Raw genomic sequence first — 19,710 nt, 5'->3', positions numbered from 1 at the left:
TCCCCAAAGAAGAAAGAACGGATGCTGGAGAAAACCAGCTGTGGTCTGCTCTACCACCCATCCTGGCCAACTTTTCTGAAGGTACTTCCTATGAACATTACTTCAGAAGATGCAGGCCTTGCTCATACTGCACACTTGGAAGTGATTAAAGGCATTTTCAATGCAACACCTAATTCTCTTTGAAGGGATATAGTGCCTTGCAGGGCAAGGGCACTGTTCAACATTTTACTTTGGGAGACCACAGTTAGGGCTTGAAACTGCACTACATGGCTGAGGAAGATTCTTACTGACTCCCTAACTGCAGGACACACCATGAGTTGGGCTGGGGCTACCTGGTTTGTGTGCACATTCTCCCAGGTCTGTAACTGTGGTTGCCGAAGCAAGCTATCTAGCTGAGACAGTAAGCACCATCCTAGGCATGGACAGAATAAACCTCAACAGCTCCATGGAGCCCTGAACCCAGGGCTTTGGCCATATTGGCAACTGCCCTCACAGCTCTGGCTACTCAAGGTATGGTCTTCTACCAGCAGCAGCAGCATCTGGAAACTAGTCCAAACCCATGCTACTCAAACTGAGGCTGCAGGTCTGGCAGTATTGGCTTCATTTGGGAGACTGTAGGTAATTTAGAATCTGAGGTCCTACCTAAAGACCTAATGAATGAGAATCAGCATTTTGTCAAGATCTTTAGGGGGTGGATATATATTTAAAATTTGAAAATCACTACTAAATTAGTTTTCTAGAGCTGCCTAAAGACAGTACCACAAACTGGATGGCTTAAAACGACAGAAAAGTATTCTTTCACAGTTCTGGAGGCTAAAAATCTGAAATCAAAGCATTGGCAGGATTGGTTTCTTCTGAAGGCTGAAAGAGAATCTGTTCCATTTTGTTTCATGTCTCTCTCCTCACTTACAGTGACTGACAGCAATCACTGGCATTCCTTGGCTTATAGACACATCGCTTTAATCTGCTTTCATCATCACATGGCATTTTTCCCTGTGTCTCTGTGTCAGGAAACACAACTGGCCCCAGCTGACTCAGCCAGAGTGCAGGGCCAATGTGAGAGCTGTTTGGGGAGGTTCTCCATCAGGCTGCCCATTGGAATTACCTAGGGAGCATTAAAACTACAGAGGTCCAAATCCTACCTTCAGAGATTCTAGTGAAGTTGGTCCGGCATATTCCTTGGTCATCAGGATTTTAAAAACATTTCCCAGGTGATTCTAATCTATAGCCAAGTTTGAGAACTAATAGGATGCATGTTCCCATTTCTATGTATTACAAAATAAGACAATTCAGTTCCTTTTCCAGATAAGGAAGCAGGGTATAAATAAGCACAAATAAATCTGATAGTTTCTGAAGTATAGTTTGAGGCATTTTTGTTTGATGCTCATAAATTTAAAATTAGTGTCTCTTATCTTAATGATAATAAATTACTTCCTTTGCCCTAGTAACATTTTTCACCTGATATTAGTACAGCTACATCAGCTAGCTTTCTTTTGACCAGTTAAATGTGTATGTGTATGTGTGTGTGTGTGTGTGTGTGTGTGTATTTCCATCCTTTAACTTCCAAACTTCCTATACTCTTATGTTTTAGATGAGTACCGTGAATGGAATATAGCTGGATTTTAAAAAACCTACTTTAAAAGTTTTTAATGTAGATGCTCTATAAGCTAGAGCATTCAGTCCTTTTACATTTAATGCAATTAATGATATATATTGGTGATAATATTTAACAACTTAAAGGGTACTTTGTGGAGGTTGTAGTTCTCACAAGTGACCATAAGAGGGCGACTCCAGTGGACGCACAGGCATTTACAGCCTTGAAGAGACCGAGGAAATCAGGAATTTTCTTTCTGGGGTTCCACCACTGCTTCCAAGGGTGTGCCTTCCCTATAATGTCTGGGCATCCTCTGACCATGGGAAGAACAAGGATATGAGCTGCGGGACAGCAATGTGGTGAACTGGGGGACAAAAGAGCAGTCCAATTATCTGCCCATCCATGGGGTAAGTGTAGCTGAAGACACTCAGGTTGAGGGCAGAAGCTATTTACCAACTTGTATAGCAAATTTTAAATACTTTAATAACCAGCACTGCTATACAGGCCATTTAGAATAATAATCAGTCTGCTTATATATTTTGATTTAAATCCACCATCTTATTTTAGTTGTAATACACATTCCATGTTGGTTTTTTCTCTTTCATGTACTCTACTATTTCTTCTATTCCCTCTCTTGTAGCTTTAAAAAAAAAAAAATATATATATATATATATATTTTATTTGTTAGTTTGAGAGAGAGCAGGGGGTGGGGTGAGAGAGGAATAAAGCGAGAGGGACAATATGACTCCATCCTGAGCCAGAGCCCAGTGCAGGGCCCAATTCCAACACCCTGAGATCATGACCTGAGCTGAAATCAAGAGTCAGACACAACCGACTGAGCCACCCAGGTGCTCCTCCCTCTCTTATAGCTTTTAAGTTTTACTACATTCTTTTCTTTATTTTAAGTAATCACTTAAATTACTGGCAATTACATCATGCATCTATGACTTTTTTTTTTTTAAGATTTTATTTACTTATTTGACAGAGAGAGACACACACAGAGAGAGAGGGAATACAAGCAGGGGGAGTGGGAGAGGGAGAAGCAGGCTTCCTGCTGAGCAGAGAACCCAATGCAGGGCTCAATCCCAGGACCCTGACATCCTGACCTGAGCCAAAGGCAGACGCTTCACGATTAGAAAGCCACCCAGGTGCCCTCATCTATGACTTTTCACAGCCTGTTGTTAATTGATACATTTACTTACCTCCCTAACAATACAAGGGCCTCAGAACACCTTAATTCCATTTCCTCTCAGCCCATACTATCTTCCTGTCATGTATTTTAATTCTTTGTGTATTTTTTAAATCTGTAAGACATTATTATTATTATTATTTATAGACAATATTTATTTACATTTACTACCTTCTTTGTTGTACACATCTACTTGTAGCTCTGTTATTCTGGGATCATTTTCTTTTTGCCGAAAGCAGGTTCTTTACAATCTTCCTTAGTGAGAGTATTCTCTTTGTAAATGTTTTTATTTTGCCTTTATTCATAAAAAATATTTCTCTGAAGATGGAAGAGCTTGGTGATTATTTTCTTTTGGCCACCTGAAGCTGTTGTTCTACTGCTGCTGCCTGGGAGCTGTCAGTTACTCTAATAAAGTAATCTGCCTTTTCCTCTCTGGCTGTTTTTAATGCTTTTCTTCATCCTTCTGCACTTACACTATTGTGTGTCAGTATATAATTCTTTTTATTGATCCCTGAAAAGTAGTAAGCTTCTGGTTTTGGTGGTTTGGTATCCCTCTGAAAGGTTCTCAACCATCATTTCTTAAAAGACTGCCTCTGCTCCATTCTTTTTTTGGGATTCTGTTTATTTTATTTATTTATTTATTTTATTAAAGATTTTTATTTATTTATTTGACAGATCACAAGTAGACAGAGAGAGAGAGAGAGAGAGAGAGAGGAGGAGGAAGCAGGCTCCGCTGAGCAGAGAGCCCGACATGAGCAGGACCCTGAGATTATCCCAGGACCCTGAGATCATGACCTGAGCCAAAGGCAGAGGATTTAACCCACTGAGCCATCCAGGCGCCTCTGGAATTCTGTTTAAATGAGAGACTTTCTCACAAAATCTAATCAACTCTTTTGCATTTCTTCTTTTCCTCTCTGTGCTTTATTAGGATAATTTCTTCAGCTCTACTTTTCACTTATTAGTGCCTTTTCAATGGTGTGTCATATATTGCCAAACACAACACATCCAATAATTAGTGATTGATTAGTGTAGTTTTCATTTCTAGAAGTTGTATTTGATTTTTTTTTTTTTAATTGGCTGTGTCCGGTGCCTGGGTGGCTCAGTTGGTTGGACGACTGCCTCCAGCTCAGCTCATGATTCTGGAGTCCCGGAATTGAGTCCCACATCGGGCTCCCTGCTCAGTGGAGAGCCTTCTTCTCCCTCTGACCTCTCCCCTTTCACACTCTCTCTCTCAAATAAATAAATAAAATCTTTAAAAAATTGGCTGTATCACTTTTTATTGTTATTGTTTTCTATTTCTGGAAGATATCTTCAAACCTGATTTTTTTCAACTTAATAACTTTTTTTTTTTTTTTAAGAATTGCTGTTTGATGGGGAAAGTATGTGCTATGGTGAGTGCTGTGAATTGTATAAGACTGATGAACCACAAACCTGTACCCCAGAAATAAATAATACATTATGTGTTAATTTAAAAAAAATTTTTAATAAAGAAAAATACCAACTCCCCCCCCCCAAAACAATGATATCTGGGGGGGAAAAAAAAAGAATTGCTGTTTGATTAGTCCAGTATCTGATGTCCTTCAGGTCTCTTTATGTTGTCTATTGTTTCTGTTTCTTCTCATTCATGGTGTCTATGCCTGGTTATCTAGGACTCTGTGCTAGCTATTGTACAAAAAAATTATTTGAAGCTTAAGATGAAAGTGCCTTCCTCTACATATGATTTGTTTTTTACTTCTGGCATGTTTGGGATCACCGTAAACCAAATTTAAGTTTCCCTGGATGACAAATCAAACTGCAGTTTAAGCTGCAATTACTTGTAAGGGCTCATGTACTTATAATTCACATTTACCTTGAAGATGTGGTCCTTCTGGGTCTCAGCTTATTGTGAGGAGGGCCTATCATTACACTCTCCACCTTGAGTGGACATTGATTTCTACCACCCTTGTTCCTGCTAAGCTATCAAAACCAGTTTTCAAATTTGCCAGACTTAGCAAATTTCATAGAAAAATATAACTTTTGTACACATTCATCTCTCTGAGTTTCCTTTTCCCCATCATTCTCTTCTTGGTAATACCTTAATGACTTGCCAATTCTTTGAAGGCTTTAGAGATGATATTATTTAAAACCAGTTTTTTAAATTGTTTTCCATGGAAATGTTGGTCCAGATAATCTAGCCCAACATTATTAGAAATGGAAAGTCACATAATGTCTTTCTTGGCACATGGTAGGCTCTCAGTGAATGATGACTGAATTAGTTGAATTATCATAAATACCCAAGCAGGGTCTTTTTGCCTGTCTGCATTTACAAAGACTGCTTCCTCCCCTTAAGATGCATAGAATACCCATATTCCACCACTGATAAGGGTTAGAACCAGTGCCACCTCTTCCTCAAAGTTCTTCCTGTTTTACTTTCCCAAATCTGAATCCTATCTCTTCCCCAGCTAAACCCTCATGAGACCTGGTCTGTATTATTCTGGTTGCTTAATATGTTAACATTAGAAATACAGGTAGAAATATATTAATATAACTCTTTATCTCTTCTGTGGATTTGTGCTTTCTTGACTTTTCTGGGCTTCTGAAGAATTTTCTCACTCCACCTCAAGCTCAACATACATTATAGACTGATTCTCTGGAAAATGGCATATCCAGTACCTTAAGGTTTGATGTCCTAGGAGGGGATTCTTTGAACATTTAGTCTGCCATATGCTGGAAACAGGCCATAGCTCATTCTAATAAACCCTTACACTTGTACAGCTCTTTAGAATGAACAGGGCGATCTCACATCCATGTCTGTTACTTGTGTGCTGCAATCATGCTGCAGATGGGAATCAGAGGGTAAAAGAGACCAAATAATACACCTGAATAGAATCACAAAGCCAGAAATGGAATCCAGTCTCTTCTCTGCAAGCCCAGGGCTCATTCCAGCCCACCACCACGGCTTCCCTCAATTATTTGTGTTGCTAGTCATTCCTATAGCAATAGCACCTAGAACTCTTTGGAAGTAATACTCGGTACATGAGAGTACATGTAGTGCAGAAGTCAGGTCAGAGGCAGCTGACAGAGGGGTTATTAGCTCTGTGAGGTATCCCACACATGCCTCTTGAATGAAGGCTTTCTGATTCTCAGTCCTCCTTACCTCACAACCTTGGTGCCATTTCTCATGACTTGCATGTCCACCATACAGCCCCCAGTAACATAGGCAGCTAGGTTCAACTCTGAGAATTCAGCCTGAAGGAGAAAGCAAAACACAAAAGGATTCATCAAAAACTAACAACGCTAAAAACTACTAACATTTATTGGGTTCTTTATGTGCCAAGTACACATTTATGCCTCTCCTGAAACTTAGGAAGTTGGTAATATTATTTACTTTCCTTTCTGAAACCTGAGAAACCTGAGGTGCAGAGGCATGTTGTCATATCCAAGGCCACATAATTAATAAAAGGTAAAGTTAGATCAAAACCCACCTGTCTCTGATTCAAGGACCTATGCTTTTAACCACTACTAATTTCTAGTTCCTTGAAAGCAGAAGAAGCCACTCCAGCTTCAGGACTACACAAGGCCAAAGACTGTTCAATATAACATTTTCCCTAGATTTCTTCAGCTTCAGGTTATGCAGTGGTAAAACATCACAGCTAGTAATCGTGTATCCCAATTAATGGAGTCCTCCTCATCATCTGCCCATTGCTTCCTCTTTTGGTCATGGCCCCTCCCCTTTATCCACCTACATGGTTACAGTATAGGAACCATGTGTATGCACTGAAATACTGCTCTCACTGTCACAGCTGATGGGGTTGGCACCTGACCCAGGGTGTGGAAATAAGGTGCCCTTGTATTAGAATTTGAAACTGCTGAGTGATTCATGTAATTTCTTTCTGGGCTGTATTTAATACATAAAACCTAAGTATAATTAAAGACCATGTTTCCTGCCATCTGGATTGGGAAAGTACAGAAAATAAGGGGGTGGAGGGAGAAATATCACAGTCACTAAGAGAGGAGGAGTAGAGGCAAGAGATGAGGAGTACTCTTGATGTTTATGTGCCAGCTACAATCCTATCCTTGGGTTTTAGGCAATACCTCTGTATCTTTGTAAGTTCATCTTTTTGCCTTTTTACTTGTTTAAGCAAGATCTGCTGAATTTCTGTTGCTTTTGATCAAAGCCCTATGGAATACATCCCTCCTACCAGATTATACACTCCTTGGGGACAGTGATTCCACGTTATTATAACCATCTAAGTTTCCTAAGGTAACAAATACACCACTAGGTGGCTTAAACAGCAAAAATTTCTTTTCCCATAGTTCTGGAGGTTAGAAGTCCAAAAATAAGGTGTTGGTAGGGTTGGTTCCTTTTGAGGGCCATGAGGAAAATATCTGTTTCAGGTTTCTCCCCTCGACTCGTAGATGGCCACCTTCTCCCTTCTCGTCACACCATATTCCTTCTGTACATGTCTCTGTATCCAAAGACACCCTTTTTATAAGGACACCACTCACACTGCATTAGGGTCCATCCTAATGACCTCACTTTAACTCTAGAAAGATCCTATCTCCAAATAAGATCACACTGAGGTACTGGGCTTAGGACTTCAACATGTGAATTTTGTGAGACAGTTGAACCTGTAACCCTATCCTAGAAAATGCATAGTACCAAACTGTGCCTTACACACAGAAGATGCCAAAAGCTATTTCTCAAGATTAAATGAATAAAAATAGCTTCTCATACATATGAAAAACTCACTATGTGCCAGATACTGTCCTAAGCATTTTACATGTACGAATTAATTTAATCCTCACACTTATCCAGATGAAAAAACCAAGGCAAAGAAAGATTAAATAACTTGCAAAATGTACACAGTAAGTAGCAGAGCCAGAATTTAAACCCAGGCAGTCTGACTCCAGCCTATGCTTTTAACTGGTATAGCTCCCTACCCCCACTGCTTAGCTGAATCAGGCACTGGGTGGATTACAACTGGGAATTTTGGGGACCTAAAAATAACCCAGTTGAAGAGAAAACCAAGTTCATGTTGAAAGGAAATATCATTTCACAGTGATTTAAATGTATCCCCTTGGAAACATTTAACAGAATTATGACCAAAGACCTAGTCATCTCCCCAGATGACATTAAAGGAAACCCAGAGCACTTATGTCTCTTGTTTTAATTAATAGCCTCATTATGTTGTGGCAAGGTAAAAAGCAAAAAAGAGCTCCGTTAATGAGTCCAGGTTAGTAAATAGTGGTAATGACCTGTTTATTAAGTCTAATGCCCTAAAAATTCAGTCCCATCATGTTTAAGATACTTCATTGGCGAGATTACAAAGAAGAACTGGTAATAAAAGTTGTTGCGTGAGTGTGCAGAGAAAAAGAAGTCAGAAGAAAGTTGCAACACAGAACATTTGGTTACCAAAAAATGTGAAGAAAGGGAGTAAATCAGTGTTTTGAATGATAGAATCTCCAACTCCAAGGTGGCAAAGCCCCAGAGGCTTTCTTGCTGCCCAAATGGAAAGAGGTATCTATATAAAAGACACACTCAGGCTTGGATATACAAGTTAGAAGTTCATCGTGTTCAGCTCAAGGTTTCTAGAATTATCTCCCAGTTATGGTTTATGAATGATTATAGGAGGTGAATGCTTGGGTTCGTAGTGTAGCAAGTCTCTGTTGGATCAAGCATAGAGTTGGGGTAGTGAAGAGAGGGTACTCTTCTGTATTTCATTTTTAAAAACTTCAACAAACAAAACTTGGAAATGAACACAGAAGTATCCAAGCACTTTTCCTTCAAGATAGTATGATGGCCCTCTTGGTAGAATCTCAAAGGGCACCTATTTTTGAAGAGCCTCAGAGTTCACATAGAAACTGTAGTGGGGAGGAAGGTGGGGGAACGGGTAAGCCTGGTGGTGGGTATTAAGGAGGGCATGTATTGCATGGAGATCTGGGTGTTATGTGTAAACAATGAATCTTGGAACACTACATCAAAAACTAATGATGTATTGTATGGTGGCTAACATAACACAATTTTAAAAATTGTAAAAAAATAAGTGAATAACCATTTAAGCAAAAAAAGAAAGAAAGAAAAAGAAACTGTAGTGGGTTGAACGGTCTCCCCCCAAAGATATCTCCACACGCTAACCCCTGATACATAGAAACGTGACATTTTTTAGAAACAAAGTCTTTGCACATTTACATCTGTAGTCCACCTAGAATTAAAGTTTTATATAAGATCTAACGTAAGACTCAAGGTTCAATTTTTCTACATGGTTTTTCAAATACTTTACATTGTTTATTAAATATGCTTTCACTGAATTGCATCAGTGCTTTGTCAAACCTCAAGTCACTTCATATGCGACCTGTTTGTCTATCCTGGAGTCTAGTCCAAGTTGTCTCAATTACTGCAGCTTTACAGTAAGTCTTGATATCAAGTAGTACAATATTCCAAAGGGAAGTAGCCCAAAGAGGGTCCAGTGATAACAGGTCCAAAGACAAAGTAGGATAACCACCCTTCTGATCAGATAAAGTCGTCCTCCTCAACCACTCCAAAATAAGGTCACTGGACAACCAGATGTCCTCAAAGGCTCTATCCTGAATAAACCAGCTGAATGTTTCCCCAGTGATATGACTGGCTGAAGGGAATGTGTTCTATTCTGATTCACACTGCAACCCACCATTGTGGCCTGACCTTTCAAAGAGCTCCTCAGGGGATCCCCACCTCACTAAAGGTTAAAAAGGGATAGCACATACCCTCCCCAATGTCCATAAAAGGAATTAAAAAAAAAATCAAGAGCTCAGCCCCTTCCGTTTTGTTAAGTATGGTAGGCGGGCTGAGAGGTTCATGAAGTCAAGCACCACGATGACTTCGAGTCTTGCCCATACTGAAGAATGGTGCCTATGGCACGCCACTGCTGTCATGCTCATCTGCACCTACAAATTTCTCTTTGCTTTATAAAGGAACTTTTGGGTTTCAGCACTGGGCTAAACATCCTCTATTATTTGAGCTTCTTTACACCTTACTGAAAGCTTGAGCCCACTATCTCGACTGCATTATATTTTCCCCCATCTGCTATGAGGAGCATTTTAAAGAATTTATTTCCCTTATTTTTAACAGAAAAAAATAACACCATGATGTATGGCTTTGGAAGATGAAGGAGGCTGTGTATAATTTTGATTGTCAAGATTTTGTTTTGAAAGGGAAAATAATTATGTTATACATTTGTGGGAGATTATCTCTAGACATCATTAAAGACAGGCAGATTTTTGCAGTATTAAGCACATACGGGGATTTTGTATTTTGTTACTCTTGTTAAAACCTGGTGGCTTTGCACAGTGGCATACCGTAGCCAATGAGATTTATCCGAGGTGCAGTTATTGCTAACTGAGAACTGGTGTGGGAGTTTTTCAACACTGATCTCAATTATACCTGAAAGTTCTGGATTATTTGAGCTTTCCTGTTTGTGACTTTTAAAAACATGTACATGGAGGAATCAAAGAATAGTGGGAAAGGAATTGGACTTGAAGTCTGAGGACCAGGGATCTAAATGTTGGATTTGACAATGACCCAATGACCATGACCACAGGCAAATCCCTTACTCTCCACTCTAATTCTTTTCATTTTTAAAATAAAAGAGTTATAATCAACTGAGTCAATTATATCTATAATGCTTTTCATTTTATAGCTCTTTCTTTCTCAACTAGTGTTCCCCCAATTATCACTGAAGGAAAAATTATCACGTCACATCTTATGAAAAAGGAATGCCAAGCAATAATATTTTTAGTAGAAAGATGTTCACTGCCTTATACTCAGCTTCAGGCACACAGTAGGTATCCAAAAGTGCTTGTTGAATAAGTTGTTATTTTTATTTGTGATGACCAGATACGTATGCATGCTATATAGCTTGCCTTGTGAAACTCTGTCCATTGTCAGATCCATTAGACACCATAACACTGTGGAAAGTGTTTTTAAGCAGAAAGGAGGGGAAAAGCCCAATCTAAGCTTCTAGTAACAAAAGCACAGGAGTATTGGGTATTATACATAAACAACGAATCTTGGAACACTACATCAAAAACTAACAATGTATTGTATGGTGACTAACATAACACAATTAAAAAAAAAAAAGCACAGGTAAGAACATAGGGCCATCAGGTCAATGGAAGGTGGGATGTCTTTTGTAGCTGGGGCATGGAGTTTATGCAAGAACATAATAGGAAACAGGACTAGAAAGGTGGGTCAGAGACCAGTCCAGAAGGATCTTGAACTCCTTGTGAGGGGACACAAATATCATTATATAGTGCATTCATCTTCCCTTACTAGTATTTCTGTTACTTCATAACAAATGACCACAAAGTAAACAACTTCAAACAACACAAGTTTATTATCTCACTGCTCTGTAGGTCAGAAGACCATATTAGTTTGGCTGTTTTCTCTGTTCTGGGCTTCACAAGGCCCAAATGAAGGTGTCAATCATCTGGGCTTTTTTAATTGGAAGACTTTGGGAAGAAAAGTGCTTCCAAGCTCCTTCAGGTAGTTGGCAGAATTCAGCCCTTTGTGGTTGGAGGACTGAGGTCCACTTCCTTGCTGGTGTCAGCTGGGAGCCTGCCCCAGACAGTTAAGGCCATCTGCACTGTGTGCCTCATAGCACTCTCTGTCCTCAAACTAATAATGGCACATCAAGTCCTTCTTATCCTTAGACATTTAACTTCCACATCTGCCACATTTCTGTCCCCAGCCAGAGGTAATTCTGGCTGGGGACAGGTAATTTTTAAAGACTTGTGTGTGCTCGCCCAGATAATCAGAGTCACTTTCTCTATCCAAAGGTCCATAATATAATCACATCTGCAAAGTCCCTTTTGAATATCATTTTCACTGGTCCAGGGGTAGGGCATTAACATTTTGTGGGGAGGGGGCACTGGGAAACATGGGAGGCTGCCGAGGAGGGGAGTGGTTACATATATACATACACACATACATACATAATAATACATACATACATAACAAATACGGGCAAAGAATTTTCTAGTCTCTAAGCTCTGTTACAGGTACAAGATATGGTTGGAAACCTATCCACCAACAAAATCTTTTCTATAGCTCCTTAGATCAGAAGGTGATATAAGCACCTCTTTACAACTAAACTCATGTTCAGTTCCGAAACACACATGCACGTGGGCGCATGCACACACACACACAAGCACACGTACACATGTGCTCCCCCCCACCCCATGCAGGGTAATAACATGGAATGCATTCAGTTTTCTACAGGGTCTTTGGCTGCATTCTCACTGGAACTGGCACCTGGCAAGCATGTGATGCCAAGTAGATAATATTTCTGAAAGCATGGGGGTATTCAAAGCTGGTTACTAATAATTGCATTTGTGATGATAATGACTTTGATGACAGAATGGAAGTGGTGATTGCAATCATTATGGTGAGTTGAAGGATGCAATTAGGCCAACAGATCAATGGGACAGAAACTGAAAGTGGGACTTGGAAATGGATGACTGATGGGAATGTGAATAAGAAACCAAGAATGTGTGGGAATGTGAAGGTGGCAGCTATCGGCCTTGACCACAAAGCCTGACTGAAGGAGGATTCTGACACAAAAAGATGTTGTCCAGAGATCCTGAGGGCAAGAAACTGGCAGACAGACTGTTCTGGAATCCAAGGGTGGCTGATAAGATACTAGAAATTCCTGTCAGTTAGTGAAGACCTATCTGGTCCAGACTGTACCCTTAAACCCTTAGAGTGTTCCCCTTTTCACAGCCTTAGGCATTCCATAGATTTTTCAGAAGGAGAGAGAAAGAGATAGACAGACAGACAGAGTTGATAGGAAAAGGTGGGCAGCCTCCAGTACCTTTCCTACTGTGAGGTGGTCAACCTCTGATCCTGGGCTCTATTCTCCAACCTTTCCCATTACACCCCATGCAGAGGACTGTTAGTCTGTGGGTCAGGACATCATCATGCTATAGCTGAAAGCAGGCAAGGTCATTGCTAGATTGAAAAGTCGGGCAACCACGTGTGATTCTGGCTGTTCTGCAGTTGAGTGCCTGTTGACCTGGGTGGTCATCATGTTGATTCCTCCCTCCTCCCTGTAGCTCCTCAAACGTGCTCACCTCACCTCAGTATCCATCTTTCCCTCTGCTGCTCTCCCTTCCATGAGTTGACGGATTCCCAGAAGTCCCAGAGGTCCTGCTCTCTCTTTTCATAATTGTGTTTGTTGTACCTTGGGCATATTCAGTAATAACAGCCACATGCTTGATAAGTAACATCCACAAATGATCTGGAGCCTAACTTCAGGATTCACGCCAGCTTTAGCAGAGACCGCTGCACTGGGATTGGAGGAGTCTCGGCCGCCTAACACTTAGTGGTATTTCAACTCTTTTTTGCTATTTCTCCCTGTGTATTTGGCTATCTTAGGAACCTAGAACACAGTGGTGGTGGTGGTGATTTTCAAGGTAGGATTAGGGCATTCCTACATCCTCTAGCAAGTTATCATCAAAATTCCACTGTAATCCCTAATAGATTGTTATGTTTACTCTTGGGAACAAAACTGTGTCATTAACAAATTCCTTTTAAAAAAATCAGCATTCTGTGTGTACTGTGATCTTCAGGTCTTAAGTTCTTTCACAGAATCTCACGAGGTCTAAGAGACTCATTAGAAGGACACACAACAATAATAAAGTAGCACTAAATACAGAATGCCTAAGCCCTACCTGACCTCTAATGTCCCACATAATTTAGACACTAACAACCGATGACCTCCTTGACATTGCCTCCCATCACTCCTTGTTCCCCACTTCCAGCTCACTCTGCCTTTGCCACACTGGTCCCTTCTCCATTGCCAAGCATGCTGAGCAAATCCCAGGCTCCAGCCCTCCAATACTTAGAGCTTCCTAGAGATGGCAGCCAAGGCCCCCTTCCTCACTCCACTCTTAACCTCTGCTCAGTGATGCCCCCCCACCCCCAGGTAACCCCCTGCAAAGTACCTGCTGTGCGCCATGCCCCCTTTCCTCGCTAGAACTCACCCTATTACACTCATCCCCTACTGACATAATTGTACACTTATCCCCAACTGACATAATTTACATCCATCCCAATTTAGTATTCAATTGCCCGTCTCTCTCAACCAGAGAAGTTCCAGGGGGCAGCAAGGTCTGTTTCATTCATGGCTCTATCCCCATCCCCAAACCAGTAACTGGCATACATCACAATGCTCAAATAATTATCACTGAACAAATGAATGTCTATTTTGTGGTGTCAAAGGTGAGGCCCAGGGAGGCAAAGTCACTTTTTCCAAAGTTACAATCCGATAGTCACATCAGCTGGGACCCAAACCCAGGCCAACACCTTTCACACTGCACCAAGTGGTTTAGTGGAGGCGACTTGTGTTGTACTGCAGAGCTGGGTCAACTAAAGGGCTGCTTGGCTGGTTTTGGGCTTTGCTTATGCATGTGGCCGCCTTCATTTTCATACCTTCCCATGTCATCAAAAGCCACAGGCCCCTGTGCCTTCTTCATCACTCTGCCTCTTCGAAGTGCCCGCTCCAGCAAGCACTTGGCAGGTGGCCCATGGCTTGCTGTTGGCAAGAACTGCTTCCTGTAGGTTTCCCGGCACAGGCTGTGTGTTTAGTTCTGAGGGCCCAGTGAGTTCAGTGACTTTCTTGACTGGTATCTGAAGTCTTTTGCACCATTTCAGATTCATCTTGTAGACAAAAGAGGCTTTGAGAGTCTGCAGACTCTCTCAGTGGCCCATTCCAGTTGAGGAAATCTCACTCAGGAGCAGCACCTGGCATCTCAATGAAGGGCCTGGGCCACCGGGTCAGTGTGCTGATGGTGGGGAGATGTAAAGGCATCTTCTGCTCAACAAAACATCATAATGCTCCTGTGTGTGTGTGTTTGTGTAGAAGGCAGGGCAGGGAGCAATAAATACATAAAAATATGTCCAAATAAGTATAAAAATACAGAAAAAATAAAAATGATAAAACCTACATTCTTAAATGTTTAAGTAATGGAAAATCTAAAATTAGGTAGGATTGGCCACATTTTAGAAACAGAGCAAAAAATCAACAACAGTGATTTGCAGTTTACAAAGTGTTTGGTATAGAGTGGTTTTCAGACTCAGACCACAAGTCTGAGTGTGAGCTCCATGCCTTAACTTGCTGTACAACTAGAAGCACGCTAGTCTTTCTCTGCCTTGGTCCTTCATCTGTAAAATGAGTCTTCCTATGGTGGTTGTGAGCATTAAATGAATTGATAAAAAGCCCTTAGCAAGGTGCATAAGTGAAAATAAGTGCATAATGAATGTGAGCTATCACAGTTGTGTTATTTGATTGGATCATTACAACAACCTCTTGATATGAGGGTAGATATTAGCATTTCCACTAAAAACAGAGAAAACTGAAGAGCAGAGAGAACAAATGACTTCAGCCAAGATCACAAGGTTATGGAGTAAGAGAGCGACAACTCTGACTCCATTCTTCCATTCATTCGGGCACTTAACAGCTACTATGCCAAGGATAGGGTCTGATGACGTAGAAGTAAAAGGAACAACATTCCCTATTCTTGTGGAATTTGTATTTAGTGGGGGAGATAGGCCATGAACAATAAACTATATGTCAGGGAAAGAAACACCAATTCGGGTAAGAGGACAAAGCACCGGGAGGTGAGTGTTATGTCAAATAAGGGGGGACAGGGGAAGGTGGCACTTGATCAGTGAGATAAGCAAGATGAGGGAGTTTTGCTAAACATAGAGTAAGAGGGGGAAGGGCTTTGTAGGCAGAAAGAACAGCAAGGAGGAAGGCCCCGAGGCTGGAGCATAAGTGCAGGGGTCAAGGAACAGCAAGAAAGGCAGTGTGGCTGGAATGGAGGGAGTGAGGGAATGAGTGGAAGGAGAAGAGATCGGAGGGGCCAGTGGATCGATCCCATCAGGATTTTATTCTGGATGACAGGGTTAAGGTGTTGCCACCATCACTATCCTCATGAGCAACATCATCCCCTTCACATAGTCGATGAAGAAAACGAGGAAGATTCAACATCACCATCACCACCATCACCACCACATCTGCCAATGCAAGAACCCCAGAAGTCCAGTTTGAAAAAAAATTACTAATAAATGTGGCACCACTCTGGTTTTTAATGATTTTTTTAAATGGCCCAGCTTTGTTCTCCAGAGCTTAGATGTGCGTTTAGTAAAGATTAAGGTGGGGTTCTGGTGGATGGCAGCCAGGGCACCTGGGAATGCTCGAGTTCTGCTCTGCCACTCACCCCTTCCTGTGTCCTTCCCCGAAAACTGTACCCACAAGAAACAGCAGCAACTGAGAATCAAAGAAGAATACCCATTGGACACAACATCCTTTGCCAGGTCAGCTTCAAGGATGAAGAGAGCTTTTGATAATGTCTTCAGGGAAGGAAGGAAGGAAAGGAGGGGAAGGGGGATGGGAGAGAGGTAAGAGGAAGGAGGGGGAGGGGAAGTCTTTAGGGAGACAGAATGGTGGGACCACCTCAGGCTCCTGAGCTTTTAAGGTTGAGAGACCTAGAAAAGAGCATTGCCACCTACCACAGACTTTGTTACCTACAACAGGTAAGGCAAATGTTCAGAAATGGTAAGGCAACAGCTTAAGTACACGGAGAAAATGATGGTTAATGTCGCCTCGACATCTACTTTTCCTCGTTGCCGAGCTGGCTCCACATGTTCAAACACTACTCTGCTGAATGTTCAGGAAAGTGTATTTATAGGATTAAGCAAACCAGGTGTGAAAGTTTCCCCGCATTTCCCCAGAGGGACAATGGAAGATTTGAAGGCTTGGAGACTGGGATTCAGAAGTAAAGGCCACTGATGGACAGTTGCATGCAGTCATATCATAGGTGTGTGCGAAACTGGGAGGCTGGAGCTCTGGGAGGAACTGTCTGGGGTGAGAAGAGCTGAGATGTAGTTGAGCACATGACCTTGCCATGTATGCTAAGGGGAGACACTGAGGGAACTTGAGCAGGCTAATGACATTTAATTTCTACAGAGTTTCTTTCTCCCAACTGAAACTTGAAATGTGATGGTAGGAATATCTTCTCCGTCAAAACTCTGAGAAACTCAAATGCTCTACCCTACCTTAATGTACTTTTTAATTTTTTCATTTTTAAGGTTCAAACTCCTTTTCAGGGTTGTAGAAATGAAAAGACCTTTCTTTCAACCCTTCTTTCCTACCCGCTGCGACCCATAGCATGGACTTCCTCTTCTCTTCGCAGAGCTGGGTCCCACCCGTCTCTTTGTGTCTCACCTACTCTCTGTTTAATCCCATCTGCACCCTGAGCTGAGGACCTGCCACTTCCTCCCACTGGGGCTTCTGGGAACATGGTGAGATTTGAACCCCAGACACTGAGGCCCTGCTGTTCTATAGCAGCTCCAGCTTGGCACCAGATACTTTGGAAAGACTAGCATTTTAGGACTCAGGGCACTAAATCCTGTGAAGGAAAATGAAGCAGGTGAAATGATACAGAGTGACTGAGAAATGTGCATGGGAGAAGTGTCATTTCAGAGAGAATGGCCAAGCATCTCTGAGGAGGGGACACTGGTACAAAGAACCTCAGTGAGGATACCCTGGGGAAGAGGGTTCTAGGCAAAAGCAACAGCAAGAGCAAAGGCCCTGAGGCAGAGTGTGCTCAATTGTTTTTCAAAGTTTTTTTTCATTGTGTTAAAATACACTCAACATAAAATGCCCCATTTTAACTGTTTTTAAAGTATATAATTCAGTGGCATTAAGTATATTCACATTGTCATGCGACTGTCACCACCATCCATCCTCAGAACTTTTTCATCATTCCCAACAAAAACTGTGTACCCATGAAACCCTAACTCCCCATTCCCCCCAGGTCACAGTAACTACTATTCTACTTTCTGTCTCTATGAATCTGAGTCCTCTAGGGACCTCACATAAGTGGGATCATACAGCAGTTGTCCTTTTATGTCTAGCTTATTTCACTTAGCATGTTTTTAAGGTTTCCCATGTTGTAGCATTTGTCAGAATTTCCTTTCTTTTTAAGGTTGAATAATATCCCGTTGTAAGGATAGACCCCATTTTGTTTACACATTCATCTGTCAGTAAACACTTAGGGTACTTCTACTTGTTGGCTATTGTGAATAATGCTGCTATGACCATGGAGTTAAAAACATCTGGTTGAGTCCCTGCTTATAGTTCTTTGGGGTCTATACCCAGAAATGAAATTGCTCTGTCATTTGGTAATTCTACGTTTAACCTTTTGAGGAATAGCCATACTATTCTCCACGGTAGCTGTGCCATTTTACATTCCTTCCAGCAATGCACAAGGGTTCTGATTTCTCCACATCCTCACCAACTCTTGTTTTCTGTCACTTGATTTTTAAAGAAAAGTGAGAAGCCCAGCATGCCTGGATCAGAGTAAGCAAGAAAGACAAGGCAGGAAAGGGCAGGAAGAATGCCAGGAACTCTAGCCCTGAAGGGCCTATAGCTGTGGGAAGGACTCTGGCTAATACTTGGAGTGAGACTGGGAGCCTCTGGAGAGATGTGAACCATGAAGGATCATAATCCCATTGATAATAAGGAAGGTAAACCTAATGCTCCCCGCTCCAGAAGCCTGGGGCCTCCAAGGATGGCACAATCCTCTTTTCTTCCAAGCTGCCAAAGGGTTAAGTAAATGCAAACACGGATAAAGGCAGTGAAAGGAGATACTTCCTTCCCCTGGCTGACACACCTGATGCAGGAAGCAGACTCCTGCTCCCTGGGAATGAGAGGCCTGGCAGACTGGTGCTTCAAGGAGAAAATGAACTTCGCCTGGACACAAGATGGCTTAGCACTTCCCATGTTCGTTTCTGAGAGCTACTGAACAGCCTGAGGCCCCATCTGTTTTCAATCTTGTTAAAAGGGCCTCGTGTACTGGCGCCTATTTAAAATAATGCACACATGGAGTTTCTAAAATGAAGAAGAAAAAGGGCCCATGCTTTCCCGGCCGGCACGGCTTATGTGTTTATTTTGGAGCAGGCTTTGGTAGTTCTGAGACAAGACATAGCTAATTTCTCTTCCCGAGGTTGATTTGCAAGTCCCCATAGGCTTCTGCTTCAAGCATTTAAGGCAGCTTGGTATGAACCAGTCACCCTTCAAAAGCCCACTGTGAAATATCTCCAAATTAAGGCTGGGCTCAGGAAAGGGGGAAACCAAGGGCCACTTTCTTCCTTGCAAAGGAGCTGTTCCTCGATTCTTTTTCCTCAATAAGGATTCTTGTTTCTAAAAAGCCACGTTCTTCTTCTCAGATGCTCATTTTCTTCCCATAGGGCCAAAGTAGTTCCAAGATCGCATGATCCAGGTAGGGCTCAGAGCCAACCTGAACCGAATCCCCACATGGGGACTGCAAGGGGCAGGGACAGGGAAAAAGAGCCACTTGCAATCAGTGCACTCCCATGACAAGAAGCCAAGGCAAGGTTGGGGAGGGGTCCTCTGTCCACTTCTGGGGAGCAGGGTGACCCTCTTACTGCTGATTCACAATGGCACGTGCACATCAAGTGCCACAAGAGTTGAAATGGGTCCTTCCTGACCTTGCAGGCTCAGAGAAAACACCTCATCAGTTTAGATTACATACACAGCCTCATCAATGATGGCCCCATGTGTCTGGGGACTTATAACTCCCCCACCCAGAGAAAGGAGGATGCAAAGAGGGTATAAGAGACGTAGGATGAGTATGTCAGTGGTGGCTTGGCAGTGATGTCTTCTGCACCTTCACATCTGCTTTTACTCTAAGGACCTGGCTGATACTATTTTCACTTGGTGGTAGTGATGTCCAGTGGCGATGGTGGCAGTGGTGATCCCAGTAGGAACAATAGTAAGAGAAGCAGCAGCAACAGAGGCATAAGTAGGAGAAGCAGTGGTTGTAGTCTTTGGAGAAGCAGAAACAAAACATAGTGATACTACGGACTAGCTCTAATAGGATG

General features: G+C 42.0%; 1 protein-coding gene across 3 annotated transcripts in view; it reads right to left on the bottom strand.

Annotated features, from left to right (window-relative positions):
* The window catches only part of SYN3 (synapsin III), a 458,389-nt gene that overhangs the window by 365,569 nt on the left and 73,110 nt on the right, over nucleotides 1–19,710 (bottom strand). For all 3 annotated transcript variants that reach the window (XR_006381392.1, XM_044228488.1, XM_044228489.1), the window contains exon 4: nucleotides 5,920–6,011. Coding sequence is in view for 2 of the 3 variants with exons in the window: in XM_044228488.1 (XP_044084423.1) it covers nucleotides 5,920–6,011 (92 nt within the window). In the remaining variant the exon portion in view is untranslated. The remainder of the gene's footprint in view (nucleotides 1–5,919; nucleotides 6,012–19,710) is intronic.

Source organism: Neovison vison, chromosome 12, assembly GCF_020171115.1.
Source record: "Neovison vison isolate M4711 chromosome 12, ASM_NN_V1, whole genome shotgun sequence".
In the NCBI taxonomy this organism is placed as follows: domain Eukaryota; kingdom Metazoa; phylum Chordata; class Mammalia; order Carnivora; family Mustelidae; genus Neogale; species Neogale vison.
The sequence above is the reverse complement of the archived record's forward strand: the minus strand, read 5'-3'. Positions and strand labels throughout refer to the sequence as shown.